At 37.2% G+C, this 19,660-nt stretch overlaps 1 protein-coding gene across 1 annotated transcript in view; it reads right to left on the bottom strand.

The window, feature by feature from the left end:
- Positions 1-19,660, bottom strand: part of CUBN (cubilin) — a 258,475-nt gene that overhangs the window by 84,518 nt on the left and 154,297 nt on the right. Inside the window, exons 39-44 of the mRNA XM_025445065.3 lie at positions 18,808-19,000; positions 11,847-12,044; positions 7,095-7,241; positions 4,804-4,994; positions 4,460-4,643; positions 356-530 (exon numbers count right to left, since the gene is read on the bottom strand). Coding sequence (XP_025300850.1) covers positions 356-530; positions 4,460-4,643; positions 4,804-4,994; positions 7,095-7,241; positions 11,847-12,044; positions 18,808-19,000 — 1,088 coding nt within the window. The remainder of the gene's footprint in view (positions 1-355; positions 531-4,459; positions 4,644-4,803; positions 4,995-7,094; positions 7,242-11,846; positions 12,045-18,807; positions 19,001-19,660) is intronic.

The following is a 19,660-nucleotide window of genomic DNA, read 5'->3' as shown; positions in this document are numbered from 1 at the left end:
TATTTTATTATTTATGACATTGAGTATGAGCCTGGGAAAATATTCATCTACCAGAGACACTATATTTTTCCTGTGAGGGGAAGAGCGGATAACATAAATCTCAAACAGCCATCCTCATTGTCTCTTGGAGGATGTGTGTGGTGTCAGGAGGGCCAGCAACTGTGTACATAATCTGCTAAGCTCATAAGAGAGTGGCTAGTGGGCAATGTTTTCAGACTCTAGGTGTAATGCATGTCCCTTCCCCATTCCTGGATTTCCTATGCTGAAAAAAGCAGAGAAAAAAATTATTCTCAAAATAACAGCTAAAGAATATTAACTCTGAGTAGGAGAAAAGTGAAATATGGAGGTGACCTACTTGGGTGTTTCTTCAATATTGAATTGATCTTCAAACTGCACCCTTATGAGCTTTCCAGGAGGAGCAGCTATGAGCCAATTACAATCAGCATGCTGGGGGTAATTGTTAGGGTGGCCAGGGGAGGTCACATATCCCGCAGAATTCACATCATGGATGTAGATATTGCCCCCACAGGCTATTGAGAAACACAATTCAATCAATCAACAGTCTGGAAAAGAGGATGCAATGCCACTATTTTTTTTTTTTTTGCGCTGTCTTATGTCTTATGTTGTTGTTGTTGTTTTTAACTGAGACATAGTTGACAATGTCACATTAGTTTTAGGTGTACAACATAGTGATTTGATACATCGACATGATTTCACTTATATGTGGAATCTAAAAAACACAAACAAACACACAAAAAGCAGAGACAGACCCATAAATAAATACAGAGAACAAACCAGAGGTTGCCAAAGGAGAGGGCTGTGGGGGGGATGAGCCAGATGGGTGAAGGGAAGTGGGAGGTCCAGGCTTCCAGTCAAGGATTGAATGAGCCATCGAGATAAAAGGTACAGCATAGGAAGTACAGCCAACTGTATTGTAAGAGCCTTGTATGGAGCAGATGGTGGCTACACCTGTGGTGAGCACAGCATAACGTCTAGACTTCCCACTGTTATTTTTTAAAGTCTCTTTATCTGTATTTCCAATCTCAATTTCCTTTCATCTGGATTTATTCTCCTTCTCTTTTTAAGCAAATAGATTCTGGATTTGCTATTGGGGGAGCTACCGAATGTGCCACTTCTTACTTTGCTCAACCGCAAATTCTCTTAGAAGATTTCTCTTTTCCTTAAAGCCAACAAAATGCTTATGGTGCACAGTGCATGCAGTGGAACATGATGGAAGCATTAATACACATTCTCCACGTAGACAAGCACATGAATACAGTAAGGCTTATAATTCCCCACTGACAGGGCAGTTGAATAGAAAGACACAGAGCTGGGATCTTGAAGTTTAAAAGATGAAGCAGATATATATTTGCACAACTCTGTGGGCATTCACTCATTATGTTCCTTCAGGATTCAGATGCATTTGAAGAGCAAGAGATGACTGGCATGAGAGGATTTTTTAGCCAGTTTCTGGAAGAAGATAAATGAGCTTTTTAAACCTCTTTTCTAAAAAACCAAAGTATGTAAAAATACTTTCTTTTTACTAATGAACTTTTTCTGGCAATCTCAGCAAACAATCCAGGCCAGAGTAAACTAGGTACTTACAATAGCGATGAAATTAACCTGGTAAGTTAGTTTCACAGATATGTGAATCTGCTGAACTCCACTCACATTTATTTTTGCTGTCATTCACTCAGGTTTGGTCCTCTCCTGAATTTTGCCATCACCCAGAATTCTTCCCGTCTCTAAACCCCTAAACTGCAGAATCTTCTGACTGCCTTCCACCCCCTTGCTCTTGGCCTTTCTTTTAGACTCAGCTTGGAAAAAATCTATTTTCACCACTGCCTGCAATTCAAACCATGTGTCAAAATCAATGCCTCCAAATGCATGCTCCCCACTCTCAACACTGCGGAGCAACCCTGCTTTCTCACCAAATATCACAGCTATGCCCTCAATCCTTATTTTCCCCACTCATTCTTGAGCCTCAGCAGCTACTTGGAGCTCTCCTTTAGATCGTGATGGAAGAAATCAGGTGAGAACACTCCCTCAACCTATTACCACCCTTAAGAAATTTATCTGCATCTCTGCCTCCTTTATCGTCCCCTTGCACACTGTCTTCCTGTAGATCGGGTTGGTCTCCCACTCCACTCTCTCCTCAGTTCCCCTTACCCTGTGCTCACTGGCTCTCTCCCTCCCTGTCCACTCCCCTCCCCGCCCCTTGCTCCTTTTACCTTTCCACACCTTACATGCCCAAGTCAGCAACAGTCATTTTCTCTGTTCTCACCGCCCTCTCTCCTCCTTCCCCCTTCACTTTGCAGCCCCATCAAAGCACTCTTGTTCCCTCACAGTTGTGGACTCAAGCATCTTTTTATTTTACATCCACAGCATTTAACCTGGTTGATTATGTCTCTCTCTTTTTTCCATTTCTGTTATCCAGCTGCTTGGACACTGAGCTCTCCTTCTCCTTTGATCTCTCACACCATTCCTCCTTTGGTCCCTGGGTACCTCTTTCCAGGTGTTTCCCAGAAACTGGAAGTTTGTACCTCTGTATCTCTATTACCGATTTTCACCCATTCTCCCCCCCACCTCCCCTCTGGCAGCCACCAGTTTATTCTTTATATTTAAGAGTCTGTCTGTTTGTTTAGATTCGAAATATAAGTGAAATCACATGGTACTTGTCTTTCTATGACAGGCTTATTTCCCTTAGCAGAAAAATCTCTAGGTCCATCCATGTTGTCACAAATGGCAAGATTTCATTCTGTTTTCAAGGCTGAATAACACTCCATTGTGTGTGTGTGTGTATGTATATACATATATATATATATATACATCTTCTTTATCCACTCATCTACCAATGGACAAGAGGTTTTGATATCAAAAGCATTTGGAGTCTAATAGTAAAGGCAGAAAGATGGGGAGGAGGTAATGGCCTTACACAAAAAGAGGGTCCCCAAAGGAATAAAAGAGTCATAACATTTACAAATAAACCCTTAGAGGTTGCCTGGGTGGCTCAGTAGGCTAAGCATCTGATCAGCTCAGGACATGATCTCAGGGTCCTGGAATAGATCCCTGCATCAGGCTCTCTGCTCTGTGGGGAGTCTGCTTCTCCCTCTCCCTCTGCCCTTCCCCACCATTCATGCTCTCTCTCTCTTTCCCTAGTAAATAAATGAAATCTTAAAAAATATATTGCTCTAAAAAAACCAACAAACAAACCTTTAGTGTATCTGAATTACCATAAATACTGACTTTAAAAAGGTAATTTAAAAAAAGGTAGTAGTTTAAGACTAACTCAAGACTCCATTATGGGAAAGTAGAGTTCTCTGGGATGGACTGAAGTCTACTCACTAGACACAAGGCACTGTTACTCTACAAAGCCTACTCTTCAGTGCCAGGTGAAGTTCGGCCCACACAGGATTCAGCAGCTGAGTTCAGCACAGAGATAGAGAGGGATCACAAACTCTCAACCTATAAAGTAATGGTGCTGGTATCCATAGAGCTGTCTCAAGGTTCCTTCTAAGTGCCAGAGCTGTATGTAGCAGGAAGTAGCAGAAGTACATTCCCTATAATCATGGAACCTACTTAAATTATTAGATGATTTTCTGTGTCATCTGGTAGACCCTTATTTCTTCTCCTCTTCCAAGATAAAGAAATTATGCTGACATTTGAAAATCTCATATTTTGGAGAATATACAATATATGGTTTTATTTAGATTAACATATTTTTTAAATATACTAAGAATCTGAGTTGAGGTCATATGATTATCCTGAAATCTATATTACCTAATTTGGGGGAAAAGCAAAGATTTATTTTCTATTACTTTCTCTTTTGAAACTATGCTTATTTACTTATTTATTCAATTAAACATTATACAAAAATAAATGTCACAAATTAAGTCATTATGGTAGAATTAAATATAATTATAATCAAGTGTAATCAAGTAAGAGTAATTAAGTAAAGATCACCACTGTAATATATAATTAAAGGGGTAATAACAGAATCAGAGGAATATGTGTTCATTTTAAACGAAAGCATACAAATGATTATAAAACAATGTGATTATCATTCTTGTGATGTTTCCATTATGGAATATAACTTATAATTAGACATTTTATAGCAGAAAGGACTAAGAAATTTCAGGGTATCCTTAAGACCAGTTTAATTTATAGTCATGGAGAATTTTACTTTGTTCATTCTCTTGATTAAGTAGACTTGGAAAAATCCATGCCTCATTTTACTTATCTGTAGAATGGGAATGTTGCCTTCCTTAAAAAGCAGTCATGATGAGATAATGAATGTATCGAGCATATAGTAAGTATCTGAAAACAGGCAGCTATTCTTGTTATTACTCTGAGTTTACAAAAGAAAACTTTATATATTTTTTCCTCACATCTATTTAAACAAGGAAGATCAAGCAACTGCAGGAAAAGTACAGGCATTATTCTCTGTGAAAATACTTACCTAAACTCTTTGCCTCATATTTGATCTTAAATCCTTGCCCTCCATTACTACCATCAGAAATAAACTGAACAAACATTTGGTTATCTGAGGTGAACAGAGTGGATGAAGGACGACTGCCACAAAAATGACCATTTCTTCCATAGGGTCCCAAGGGTGGAGAATAGATATCAGGTCCATTTTTCAGCTAGGAACATGAATTAAAATTGCATAAATTCCTTCATACTGAGAGAGATGGAGCAGTCAATTCATATCAATTTATGTCCCAGGAGAAAAGAATCATCATTTCATTTTTTTGAATGAAGTCTGCAAAGATAATAATCATAAACATAGCAAGCATCACCTACCACCAAGTAATCTCCCTGGCTGCAAGAAGAATCTCCACTTGGAATCTGGAAGGGCTGTTCAAAATGCACAGCAATGGTCAGACCACTCTGAACCAGGACGTGCCAAGAGCAGTTGAGGTTGGGACTGTAGGTCTCTGGATACTGAGGAGATGTGATAATCCCTCTGTCTGCATGTAAATATCCACCACAACCTTTCCAAGAAGAAACAAAGATAACTATTTATGTGACATTTACGATGGGATTTTTATGCTTTCCTGTTTTTCTTGGGGATTTTTAAAGTGTAGGCAATTGAAATGTGGTTTGAAACTAACTGGGACCAAAGTATCAGAATGATTATCCCAAGGAGCATTTGTTGAACATACATGACAAGGGTACTCATTTTGTGGTTTTTCCTAAGATCGGGATATACAAATAAGCAATAGAGACAAATTACTTACTTTCAGAAGCTTACTTTAGAGATGAGTAAGACAAAAATTAACATATATATAATAAGTGGGATGAGGATAAGTTCTATGAGGAAAAGTGAATGCAGAGAGGGAGAATGGTATAGTATTGTCTGGGAAAGCTAGAGAAGGCCACGTTGTTACAGTACCACCTGAACAGAGACCTGAAGAAATGAGAGATCAAGCCATATGGCTTTGTGAGAGAAGAGCGTTCCAGTTCAGAAAGCACTTGGTGTAAAGGCTTGAGTGTAAGTCAGAGTTAATGAGGCACAGTGAGTATTCCCAAAGGGATCAGGGCTAGGTCATGCAGGAAACTGAAAGGACTTATTTTAAGTAAGAGGAAGATATTCAAGGATTTTGATCATCAGAATGGTACTATCTGACTTAGATTTTAAAAGCATAATTCTGTCTGCAATACCTAGACTGTAAGGGGGGCGGGCAGGGAAAAGCACAAGCAGGGTGTCCAATAAGGAAGTGGCTACCAGAGTCCAGGGAGAGAGGATAGGGCCTGGGCTTGGGATGGTTGGGGTCTAGATGTATTGGGAAGGTAGAATCATGTGATCTGTTGATGGTCAGGAGGTAGGGTTAGGCGGTAGGGTGAAAGAAAGAGAAGGAACAAGAATGATGTCAAGAGTTTTGGCTTCAGCAACTATAAAGAATGTACTTTCCATTTATTAAGATTGTAAAGAGTATGGAATAAACAGGTATGGAAGGTGGAAGGGAGTGGGAAGCAAGAGTTCAAGTTTCACATGTAAAAATGGAAATACCTTCTAGACATGCAGCTGCCCAGCATGTAGGAGTGTGCACACACACACACACACACACACACCACACATATACATATATACGTGCACACATCCATCTGTGGTACACATGTACGAGAGAGACAGAGACAGAGAGAGAAAGACTGGGAGAAGAGAGAGGATGGAGGGAGCAGGCTCAACGAGGAAGTGCAGCAAGTTCACTCAACTATTTAACTCACAGGTGGAAATTTATCTTAGGTCTGTCTCACATCAAACCCCATTATCTTCAACCACTATTCAGCCCACCTCCCTGAGCATGAAGAAGATAATTTATCTTCCATTGCTCCCTACTCCATACAAGATATATATAGTAGTGCAGGAAGTATTAAATAAATTTTTAATGTCTATAGTGAGAGTCTACTTCAAAATTATGCTTTTTGGTTAAAAGCATGAGAATCTTTAAATGTCCCATATTCCACGGACTACTTCTTTCATTTTAATCCGGGTTTGGCTTTAAAGTTACTATTGGACTCCCTGTTTTATCAAATTTTGAACATCTTGATCATACTGCACATAATCCTTCCCACATATTGTGCACATTCTGACTCATCAAACTCATATTTCAAGAGAAACAAACTCTTCCTGCCAACCCTCAAATGAATGATTCAAGAGATTTCTGAAGATATCTTCTGTATTACTTTGTTTATTTCTTAGACTGAAGCTTACTCTGACTTATTGTCCCTTTGATGTGTTATGGATAAGTGCTATCCAGTTCTGTTCTAACTGAAACCCTCAACTAGGCCGAAAAATTGTTTTAAGGATCTCAGTCATATGCATGAACTGAGAACACACCATGAATACACCTCTCTGGGTGGGGGCATCTACCCCACCCAGAGACCCAAAGCCAGGTAATCCTTTTGTACAACTCAGCCACAGTGTTTTGGATCAGAATCAGTACCTGACATAAGGATAGCCATCCAGAGGCAGAACAAAGACTCACGTGAAAAATAAGCAGAGTATATTAGGGAAAGAATGAGAGAAAGAGAGGTGATATGACATGACATTAAAAAAAAGAAAAGAAAAAAAGAAACCCAAAACATATTACTTTTGTGAAAGGATGCATTAAAACCGGCTCCGGTTATGCTGAAGTCTGAGGTGAACCGGATGAACATGTACTCTCCAGTAGACCGGATGGGTCCAGGGATCTCTCTGCCACAGAGAACTGCTAGCTGTGGGGCCAGGTTGCTATCTCCTATGCCAAAGAAAGGAAATGTCAGCAGGAAAATACACTCTCTTCAGAGTTTCCTCCACCATCATTTGCAACCCAGACAAAGCAGCTTATATGTTTTTTTCAGGACATCACCATTCCTAGGAGATAATGAGATTCTCAAATACAAGGACACTCCAGGGGTTACATCATTCTGGCTTCTGGCTCCAGCTCCTAATCACGCTGCCTACTTTTTCTTTACTCTTGATGTTAAAGTCTCCTTTGACAGTCCCCACTGTCTTCCTCAAAATTGGGTAACAGTTCTTCCTGGCACTAAAACTCAAAATCAGAGTATATGGGGGTTGGGAAGTGATGGAGGAGCAGTGCCGAAGTGTATGTTAGAGACTCAGCTAAATTACTCTGATCGCTGAAGGTCAGATGTCTAAAGCAGAAGAAAGATTGGTTCTTTAGCCTCAGATCCTATGCTAATGTTGTAAGGTCATTTGCCAAGACGTGTGAAACTTGTGTATGCAGAGGGTTTTTAAGTTGTGACTGTGGTTTTTTTGTGGGTTTTTAAGACTTTTAATTTGTTTGATGCTGTTTATTCTTTTTTACTATTAAAAGAACACACTTATGTCCACCTGTGTGAAGGATGAAAAAAGACAGTTTCAGTAAGTGTGCCCTCCAGGAAGAGATGCAAAGGATGACTGTGTCACCTCATGGTTCTTCTTCCTTTTTACTGCTCTTGAATATAAGCAACTTGGAACAAAGCCGCAATCAAAGCCAGAATGGAGCAAAAGAACATTATAAAATATTTGGATTCCTTGTCTGATAAAATGCATGTTTTTTTTCTCCTTCTAAGGAAAATAATTAATAAACTTCAAGCTTATAAAAACCAAAAATAGAATATGAGACATGAGGAAATTTGCCCCTTTAATGCAACCAGCAAAGTGAATCCCTTTGACGCCGACCACTACTAAAACTCACTCATTAATACCTACTCCAGAGAATAAGGTATTGTCTGGGATGACAAATGCAATGGCATAGCTATAAATAGGAGATGCTAGAAAGGTGTTTTTTCTGACCTCTGGAAATTTTTGTTTTTTTACAATTCAAAAGTTTCTCTCTGTAACTCCTTTTCCTCTTGTTATCTTTGCCGTGCAATTTTGCTACACATTTCACTGCAAATTGTTTTTTTTTTTTACTTATTTTCTAATTGTCTATATCACAAAATTTTGAAGTTTATTACATATTCTTATTATATCATAGGTGCATATTTTCTCTATTAGTGAGACCAGGTAGGGTCTACTGATTTTTATTTCTTTTCTAAACTCCACGTCAGACTGTCTGATTAGACAATGCTTATCTCTAAATAATTACTTATTGATTACCTAACTGATGAGTTGGGAGATAACCCAATAATCACAACATGGTTTGTTTCTCCCCTCAGTATCTATAATAAATACTGAGGCATTTCTAGGATCTTCTATAACTTCACCATATGGATTGTAGCAGGGATGAACCTGATCTTTAAGGAGAGGGGAAAATCAAAGGTAAAGAACCAGGAGTATAGGGTAGTCTGGTGATTCTCTTTCTAGTCCAAACTCCTCATTTTAGAGATGTGGAAACTGAGGTCCAGGATTACCAGTAGCTGATATTTATCGAGCAATTATTATTACCACTTTGAGTGCTTTACATGTAACATCAGACTGTATCTTCACAGTAATGCTACTAGCTACTAGTAAAAATACTAGACTCAGGTTTTTTATCACCCCAATTTTGTAAGCTGGAAATAGTCTTAGGGAAGATATATAACTTGCCCAAAGGCACAGAATATAGAAGTCAACAAGGATTTAAAACCCTTGAGAAGTAGCTCCAGATGTTCAAACTATGTTATTAAGTGATTTCTCTAGGATCACAAAGAAAGTATGTTTTATATCTGTAAATAGATAAAAGGATTACTGATTCACGGACACAATTATTATTTTGCTTTCCCCCCATTTTCTCTGCTTTTTTTTTAAAACTTTTTCTAGGGCCAATGCAGTTTCACAGGACCTCAATTTGGGGGAATCTTCGGTATATAAAATTTATTGGTACATGGTCTAGAAAAAACTGATTCAGTAGTGAATCATCACAATCCTGTAAAATGAATAAGCAGGTGGGAGAGTGACTCAAGTCTCCCACGAAGGCTACAGGGCCCTCTCTGGGGATAACCCAGGGATGTCACAGCTAGCCGGGAACCAAGGGCCATGAGCTGAAGGCCTGTGATGACTGACCAATTGTACAAGTGGCCTGAAAGTATTATTGCTTGTGGTCACTGGTTTTAGATATTTGTTTCAGAATGTGATATGCTCCTGCTACTCAGAAGCAAAAACACTGGCTGAATGAAGAACGAACAATTGAAGTGGGACTTGAAATTTCATGTCTTCTAAATGTAGACTAATCACTGTACAAATGAACAAAATACCCGCCAACGGCCACATAGTCGGCACCCCATAGCTACTTCTTGAATGAGTAAAGAAACATATGAGGAGCTAATGAGCCTATTCAGCCCCTCCTTATGTTGTGAATAAAAATCTCTTTGGGATATACCACGCTACAATTTAAAACACTGTTATTGTTTGGGCATGTAAGTGAATTTGCTAAGCTCCCAAAGCTCTACATCTCAGCAAGAACACCTCCAATCTATAAAGAGTTCATCATGAAAACTATTTTAGAAATAGCTCTAGCAAAGTAAACTGAAATCTAAATTAAACAATTCTGAATTCCATATCTATAAAATGCCAGGACTTTTGCTAGAGAATTTTGCATTTATTATGTTCCCTGACAAAACAACTCCAAGAAGTAGATATTGGTCTCTTTTTCACAGACAATTAAAACAGATATGGAGCCATTTAGTATTTAGTGCAAGGTGGCACAGAAGAAGAAGAAAGTAACTCCCTGGCTTCAGGCTTCTAAGAAAAATTATTGGTGGAATGAAAAGCAGCTTGATAGAAAGTGAATTTCCTTCATCACTGGAGTTACCTACCAAAGATACTTTTTAAAGTTTCTACTAGATTCTGAACACTCAGAATATGTGTGCAAGAACACACTCATCTTATTATATGAAAAGTTTAAAATTTTAATATCTATAGGAGTACCTTGATAGTGAAAGGATGATAATTTCTCTGAGCAATGTGCTAATTGCTTATGGTTGACAGGAAAAGGGGGGAAAAGTTAAGATTTATCATCTCCTTTCGTTCTTATGATGGATTTGAGTCTTAGTCTCCAGCCTCTACAGAAGGAAAATAAAGTACCTCTCCCATTTCCTAACTGTATTCCATGAAAATCTAGGGTTGAGGGGATAAGGGAGATAAGACCTTGCATACTAGTAACCTATGGACCAAAAGCAAATACATGTTTGGTCCACAAAATGCCCTGAAGCATTTTTCATTAATTTCCAAAATCTAACAATTAGGAAATTCATAGAAAATTCTTTATCTTTCACATCTTTTAGAAAATAGGAAGCTAAAGAACACTGAGCCTGCCTTCCTAGTAGCTTCCCCTCTACCTGTTCTCTTTTAACACTTTTCTAGTTATGTTCCCTGTGGTCTAGGCAGGCGTGAGAGGTAGCAATGTCTTTATCATGGCAGGTAGTGGTTTTCAAACTTTAAAGACCATCATTATCACCTAGAGGCAGGGGAACAAGGGTCAGGTTAGTGAAGCACTCACATCACGGGCAACATTCAAGGTGGGGGGACGGGGCAAAGACGAAAACAAGATAAATAATACTTTAGTGCAATGTTTTAAAAATTAATATTTAACATCAAATGGTCAAAATATGAACGGTTTAAATGAAGGTAGGCTCTAACCCTGCAGTTTGCACAATCCTGTCTTACCTTCCTCACCCTAAACATGGCCCTGCCTGGAAGGCTTTTAAAACCACAGATCTAGGCCCCATCCAGAGAGTTTCTACTTTAGTAGGGCTGGGGCATGGGCTGAAAGATTTGCATTTTTAACAAGTCTCCAGGAGGCACTGATTCTGCCCGTCTGGGGACCTCACTATGAGAAACTGATCAGAGGATAGGACTGCCCTCTTCTCCAGACATGTGAATTGCGAAGCACAATTTTGTACATGTTACATATTAGCATGATGCTTCTCCCTCACTGATTGCATAGCAGCGCCACACCTGGGAATAGAGGAAAAGATGAAAAATGTTTGCCCTTAATTCTACTAGTCTACCCAGAGATTCAGAAGACACAGAGAATTGAATGTATTGCAACTATATATACTTTTTCATACTTAGATCTTAAAGTCATAGGTATAAAATGCCAAAATCTATCTCCAAAGACTTTCCATGAAGCAGCAGCATCTGGAAACTCAGACCATTACTTCCTACTGAAGCCAAAGCTAGTGCTTTTTCTTAGGGGTGCAATGCTGTCCCTGACATCATACGTGCATGACTTTGCTACAGGAAATTTAATACTTTAATACTTTCCTCACATTCTTTAGAAATTGTCACCAGTTCTGGTATTGACCATAACGTCTGAGAACTTCCACACAAAACAGATGGAGGCAGTAAACAAGCAGTATTATAATTCAACATAACTAAATATATTTTAGGGCTGAAACTTGGTAGGTTTTTTTTGTTTTGTTTAAAAGTTTCTCACCGTCTCTGATCACAAGTTTGTCATAGTCACATGTTCTCTGCGCTTCAATGTCCAGGGAAAGGATGTTGAGTTCCACAGTAGAATCTGGGGCCTGAATAAGCCACGTACAGTCAGCGCTGTTACTGTAGCTTTCTGGCCAGCCTGGGGAGAAGAGAAAGACTGGCGCATCTCCTGTCCTCAGGAAGCCACCACAAGCACCTGCCAGAGGAAACACCAACAGTTATGAAATACCTCCAATGGAAATGAATCTAGCATGTTCTAGGCCATCCTAAACCTAAACAACCAATTAAAACAGTTCTCAGGGGATCGCTGGGTGGCGCAGCGGTTTGGCGCCTGCCTTTGGCAGGGCGCGATCCTGGAGACCTGGGATCGAGTCCCACGTCGGGCTCCCGGTGCATGGAGCCTGCTTCTCCCTCTGCCTGTGTCTCTGCCTCTCTCTCTCTCTCTCTGTATGACTATCATAAATAAATAAAATAAAATAAAATAAAATAAAAAAATAAAACAGTTCTCAAAGAAATCTAGAAATATTTTATTAAACTTGCTGACTCACACAGCTGCAATTTCTGTTAATTTATTTTTTGTGTAAGAAAAACACACTGTATTCTGCTTTTTTCATCATAGTTTTGCCACATGGTCCATTTATTGATTAGGGTCTGTTATTTGTTAAACATAAGTTAGTTCATGTAAAAGACTCTATTATGATTATATTATTATCATTATGTTTCCGCTAGAATTTAATCTTTACTTTTTCAGCATAGCTATTCAGCATGTAAGTTATATCTGGACAACTTTAAAATAATTTTCAATTTGTTAAAATGTACAAGAGCCTTAATTTCTTATTCAATTTGTTTAAAATTAGCTTTAATGAACTGGTATGTATATCTCATAAACTCATCCTTTTAAAATATATAATTCAGTGGATTTTGGAATATTCACAAAGTTCTGTAACCATCATTTTAGATGGTTTTTAAGAACATTTTCATCATTCCAAAATATATTTTATACCTATTACCACTGGTAGCCTGTTTTCACTCTACCATGGTCTATGGGAACCAATGGTCAACTTTCTATCTTTGCCTATGGACTTACCTGTTCTTGACCCTTCTTGTAAATATAATTATGCAAAATGTGATCAGCTTTTGTGCCTAGCTTCATTTACTTAGCATCATGTTTTAAAACATGATGTATTCCAGCAAGTATTACATCAGTACTTCTTTCATTTTCCTTCATTTATTCCTTTCCTTCTTTTAAGGCTGACTAGTATTCCACTGTATAAATACACTGCATTAAGTTCTATCAGTTGTTTGATATTTGGAGTGTTTCTGCTTTTTCACTATCATGAATAATGCTTCTATGGATATTCAATGTGTACATTTTCGTGTGGACATAATGTTTGCAATGCCAATAGGTATATGACTAGGAATTTAATTGCTGGATCATATGGTAAGCCTGTGTTTCAATTTTTGAGGAATTGATAAACTGTTTTCCAAAATGGTTATATCTTTTTATATTCTTACCAGCAATCACAAGATTCCAATTTCTCCACATCCTTGCCAACACTCATTATTGTTTATCTCATTGATTAGAACCTCGTGAGTATTAAGTATATATTTTCTAGTATACCACTTTAATTTACTTGTTCTTCTTTTACTATATATTTTTAAGTTATTTTCTCAGTGGTTTTCCTGGGATTATAATTAGCATCCAATATGAAACAATGTAGTTTGGACTAATACTAATTTAGTTTGAATAGTAAATAAAACTTTGCTCTAAAAGAATTCCATTCCAACTCTCTCATCCTTAGATGCTATTATTGCCATAAAAATTATATATTTAGGAGTGCCTGGGTAGCTCAGTTGGTTAAGCATCTGCTTTCAGCTCAGGTATGGTTTCAGGGTCCTGGAATCAAGGCCCACATCAGGCTGTCTGCTCAGCAGTGAGTCTGCTTCTCCTTCTTCTTCTCCCTCTCCCTTTATGGTCTCTCTCTCTCTCTCTCTCAAATAAATAAAATCTCTTTAAAAAATATATATTTAAACTTTACAAACCCATCAATATAGTTTTATAGTCATTGCTTTATGTAGTTGTCTTTAAATCAGCAGAAGAGGGCAGCCCAGGTGGCTCAGTGGTTTAGTGCTGCCTTCAGCCCAGGGTATGATCCTGGAGACCCAGGATCGAGTTCCGCATCAGGCTCCCTGCATGGAGCCTGCTTCTCCCTCTGCCTGTGTCTCTGCCTCCCTCTCTCTATGTGGGTCTCTCACGAATAAATAAATCTTTAAAAAAATAAATAAATCATCAGAAGAAAAGACCTACAAACAAAAATACAATTATAAAATCTTTATATTTGTTTATGTAGTTATCTTACTGTTTAGCAGTAGTGAAGACATGCTATGGTACTTTCATTTCAACCTGAAAGCCTTCCACTAGAATTTCTTGTACAGTAAATCTGCTAACAAATTCTCTCAATTTTCATTTTTTCTGGAGTATTTTAATTTCTACTTAGTTTGGAGGATACATTTGCTAGATATACATTTTTAATCAAGTCTTTTCATTTCAACACTTTAAAATGTCACTCCATTGCCTTCTGGCCTTCATGGACTCTGATGAGAAGGAGGTATTAAACTCATTGAAGACTCTTTGTATTCGATAGGTTGGTTTCTCTTGGTCCTTTGAAGATGATCACTTTTTCTCCAACTTTGATATTTTGTGATGTATATGGGTGTGGACTTCAGTGGGTTTATCCTATTTCAAATTTAATGGGATTCTTGGATGTGTAGACTAATATTTTTTTATCAAATTTGAGAAGTATTCAGACACTATTTTTTCAAATATTCTTTGTCCCTCTCTCTCTCCCTCCTCTTCTGGGATTCTCATTTTACATGTGTTAGTGTCATTGATAGTTGTTGAGCTCTGTACAATTTTTTTAGTCTTTCTCACAGACAGGCTAATCTCAATTGACCTATATTCAAGTTCACTGATTCTTTCTTCTTCCTGCTGAAATCTGTCCTTGAGCTCCTCCAAGGATTTTTTTTTTTTTCATTTCAATTATACATTTCAATTCCAGAATTCTTTGCTAGTTGGGTTTTTTTTTTATTAATTTCTATTACTTTACTGATATTTTTCCTTAGTTATACATTATTCCCATATTTCCCTTTAATTGTTTAGACATGGTTCCTTATAACTTTTTAACATACTTGTGACACCTAGTTTAAAGTCTTTGTGTGTTGGGATATGCCTATAAGGCTGTAGCAGGCAGTTTACAACTCTGCCTTAGACTGCACTTCCTGCTTACACAGATCCTCAAGATCAAATGGAGGTGAGAGATTAGGGCCCTCTCGCATCTTTTCCTGGACATGTGCACAACCCTGCACACGTGTGTGGCTTTCTAGATTCCTGGAGATATGTCAGAGTTTTCCAAAGCTCCATAGGATATCTCATTCCCCAGATTTTTCCTTTTACAGTTTTGTTCAGTCTCTTGTTAGCTGCAACTAGTATCACTGAGACATGCAATTGTGATGTTAAACAACCGCCATTGCTTGTTTTCCACAAACACACCAGGGATAGAGCTACTGGCACAGAGCAACCTCTGTAGCAGGTCAAACGAAGACAAGTCCTGAGAATGGACCTCTTCTAGGAAGTTGCCAGATAGTCAGATATTAGTGATTCCTTAGGAATAGGATTTTTTTTTTAAGCTCCAAACCTGTCCTACCCCTTCCAATAGTTGCTAGACTGCTGGTCTTCATAGCTACCATAGTTGTGAGGATACCAAAAGGCAACTGCAAAGCTGAGGCAAGAGGAGAGATGGAGAATCAAGATGCCAGAAAGCTGACTGTTTCAACTGAGATTCAGCATCATCCTTGAATAAATAAATAGGCTTTAGATTGTAGCAAGCTTTGATTAATTTTCAGAGTTCTCAAAAGTTGATTTTGGCAATTTTGACAATGTTCTCATTGTTTTTACACAGGAATGGATTTCCAGTGATCCTTACTCCATCATTCCAGGGGTTTATGACTTTTATATCAGTACATGTTTGAATTTTACTAAGACCACCAGGAAGTAAGTGTAAAATTTTACAAGACGAGGTCCTAATTCCTGAATCCTATTACTACATAGGCTATAGAACTAAGAAAAAAAAAGACAAATTAAAGCAATTTTCAAATGAAAGATCTATTATTCAGTATCTTCAAATGTTAAGATTTTCCTTATGAGAAATACTTCTTATCCTAAATTTATAAAAGGCAGTTGTCACACTAACTGACTTTGAGTCATTAATCTTTTTGGTCAAATATTCATTTTTCCTCATTTCCAAACACATGGTGAAACTACTTTGCCTTATACTTTTGTGGTCAAATGAAGCCATTTGACCAGTCTGAGTTAATGGCTTATGAACAAAACGACTGTGTCACTTTTAGGATGAACAATTTTACACTAAGATGTCCCAGAGTTCTCTTTCCTCCTGCCATGATCATAGTCAATGTCCCAGACAACATCAGGTTCGGCAGCCTGGGTTATGGGATGATACTGATGACAAGGCACCTAGTTAATCCAAAAGGAAGGTGTAGCACAAACCAGAAGGAAACTTTATTATTTTTCAGCAACTCAGAATTTGGAATTGTTTATTACTACAGCATAACTGAACATCTCCTGAGTGATCGACACCGACTAATGTTTTCCTATTTGGCATGTTTAACTTCCTTCAGATGATCCTAATCCACATTAAGCTCAGTTTCCTTTATTTTCTTCTGCCTCTACCTCCTGCTTTGTCATTAAATAATTTAATTACTATATTATTATTTAACTGATATATGAATGGTTATTTTCCCCAATTATTTTTAAGCTCCTGGAGAGTTGAGATCATATCTTTGTTTCTTTACTTAGTCATCTTGGTATATCTATAACAAATCCCCAATAAAAATTTATTGAATTAAACTAAGTGTATGTATGTGTAAGAAATGCTAATGGCACAATGTTCAACATGTTAATATATTTTAAAATGTTAAGTTTTTTCTTTTAGTTTTAATGAATCTTTCAGGATATGATCTAGATAACAGTAAATTATAAAATTCTCATACCTTCATACTTTCCCCTTCCCTTGTTCTTGATTAAGGAAAATGAGATTTATATTATATTTGCTCATCCACTTAAATCATATAATTACAGAGTATGAGTATGAGAAGGAAATTTGCCATTTTTTGAGTACTAAATTATATTTGTTGATATAATATTTTGCATGAGTAAGTAATTCCTTTTCTAACTTGAAATTTGTGGATATAAAAAAGCTTAACTCAAGTTTACTTATGAGAGCTATCCAGAATTAAATGGATAGCTCTAAATTATATTTGGCAATCTTGTTGATGGTTCTTTGCTCTTAGATAAATAGATTAATATTTTAGGAAAGAAATTCATATTCAATGTTATGGAAACATCTTGTAAGGGAGGTGAAAATAACATCTCAGAACAGAATACTCTAGGGACATTAAATGAAAACAGTATGAATTATACCTTTATCAGTTTTCTCTGCCAATATAAATTCCCAAGAAATTAGAAGCACATAGACTCTAATCTTTTAGGATCTGTTTAGTCTTGTAACAAGAATATTCTTCAGTGAGAACCTAGGATAACCTGCCTCAATCAGGTAGAGCTGACCCTTGAAGAATGCAGGGCTTAGGAGTGTCAACCCCCAGCACAGTCAAAATTCCATGTAACTTTTTTTTAAAGTAGGCTACATGCCCAACATGGGCCCAAGCTTATCCCTGAGATAAAGAGTGACATGTTCTATCAACTGAGCCAGCCAAGTACTCCCAAAAACCCTTGTAACTTTTGACTCCCCAAGAAGTTAATTACTAATGACCTACAGTTGACCAGAAGTCTTAAAGATAACATAGTCAATTAAAACGTATTTTGTGTGTTATGTGTATTATATGCTGTATTCTTACAATGAAGTAAGCTAAAGAAAAGAAAATGCTAAGAAAATCATAAGGAAGAATAAATTTACAGCACTATACTGTGTTCATTGAAAAAAAATTCTCATATAAGTGGATTTTTAAATCCCATGCAATTTAAATTTGTGTTGTTCAAGAGTCAACTGTATACCAATGACTGACAATATCCTCCAAGAAATGTCTGTCAAACTTCTATGTCAACCCATAAAAGCATTCAAAATTGTTTAAACAAATTATTAGGAAAAAAAATGGTCTTCCCAAATACTGCTTACTGAAGAAGGAATTATGGAGGTCTTAAATATAGTAAAATAAAAGTTTAACAATTAGGCTAATTTTACCATGAAACATGAAGGTTTATAGCCAACTAAGGAGAAAGTAAAGTATTTCTGAAAGTACGTTTAAAATGAAATATAGAGGAAACATAGTTATTTCTTTTTACAAGTTGATCCTTAATGTTGTATGTATGGATGGATGTGAACATACATAGTATTTACAAATCAAATTTTCAGAGATCTCTAAAAGGGTCTCTAGAAATTATAAGTAGGGGTATCTGGGTGGTTCTGTTGGTTAAGCATCTGACTCTTGATTTTGGCTCAGGTCGTGATCTCAGGGCCTTGAGATCAAGCCTGGCATTGGGCTCTGTGCTGAGAATGGAAAACCTGCTTAAGATTCTCTCTCTCTCTCCCTCACTGCCCCTACCCCTTGTGCACACTTCTGAAAGAAAGAAAGAAAGAAAGAAAGAAAGAAAGAAAGAAAGAAAGAAAGCCTCATGGGTATCAAACCCCTATTTTAAAATAATATAATGCAAAACCAGCATTTTTAAAAAGCAAATGTACACTTTTCACAAAATGCAATATTTATGAAATTAAAAGAACACCTGAACATATGGAGGAAGGGTTTTAGGGCTATACTTACTCTTCTTAGTCATTTATGTACTTGGCTTCTGTTATGGTAAGATACTTTGAAAGACTAGTCCACACATATCAGCCCCTAAACAGAATTTCATTTATTACCAAACACACCTGTAGCAATAGTAGGTAAAGGTCCACCAGAGGCATTCACTGCAAACCACTCCAGAAGGAATCCTTTCCCTGTGATTGAAGAGTCAGAGGAAAACTGAAATGTCAAAGAATTTCTAGAGGAGCTAAAGGATGTGGTCTGGGTACCACAATAAGTTCCAATTAGGCGGGAATGAATGCCAAGGCCATCATAAACCTGCATGTTAAAAGAAAAGAAAAGAAAAACTGATAATAGAGCACTGAATTTAGGCAATGACCTCTATTTTTTTTTTCATAAAACTGAAAAAGTTGCCTTATGTTATTATAATTTCATCATCATCGGAAAAAATAAATGAACATTTTATATTAGTCTAAACAGCAAATTAAATGTAGAATATGATTGCAAACATTTTAAGGTGTTTTAAAATAATTTTATCTTTGCTGCACACAAGCCCTCTGTGATATAGTTCATTATTTGATTTATAGTAAAATTTAGGGAATAGTATGAAACAAGATGGTTGCACAACAATAGAATTTATTGAATGCTTTGGGGCCTCACAAGAAGGGATTCAAAAGAAAGGAAAAAAATAAGAAGAAAGAGGAAAGGTTCAATGAAAGTGGGCAGGTAACCAAAAGCAGAATTAATGACAACAAAAGAATCACAGCTTGCAAGGGCTCAGCACACATTCAGAGCCCTCAAAACATTTTTTTCTTTTGATTTAAAATATTAAATTGCCTATTTAGAGACATATTTTGATCATTACAGACACATAGCATGGGGCACATTTTTTTTTCAGCACATGTGGGTGAATGCTATTCAACCACATTTCCTATCCTTTTCGCCATCTTCTAAGTAATTTGGAACATGTTCATTGTA

This window comes from Canis lupus, chromosome 2 (genome assembly GCF_003254725.2).
Source record: "Canis lupus dingo isolate Sandy chromosome 2, ASM325472v2, whole genome shotgun sequence".
NCBI classification, from domain to species: domain Eukaryota; kingdom Metazoa; phylum Chordata; class Mammalia; order Carnivora; family Canidae; genus Canis; species Canis lupus.
The sequence above is the reverse complement of the archived record's forward strand: the minus strand, read 5'-3'. Positions and strand labels throughout refer to the sequence as shown.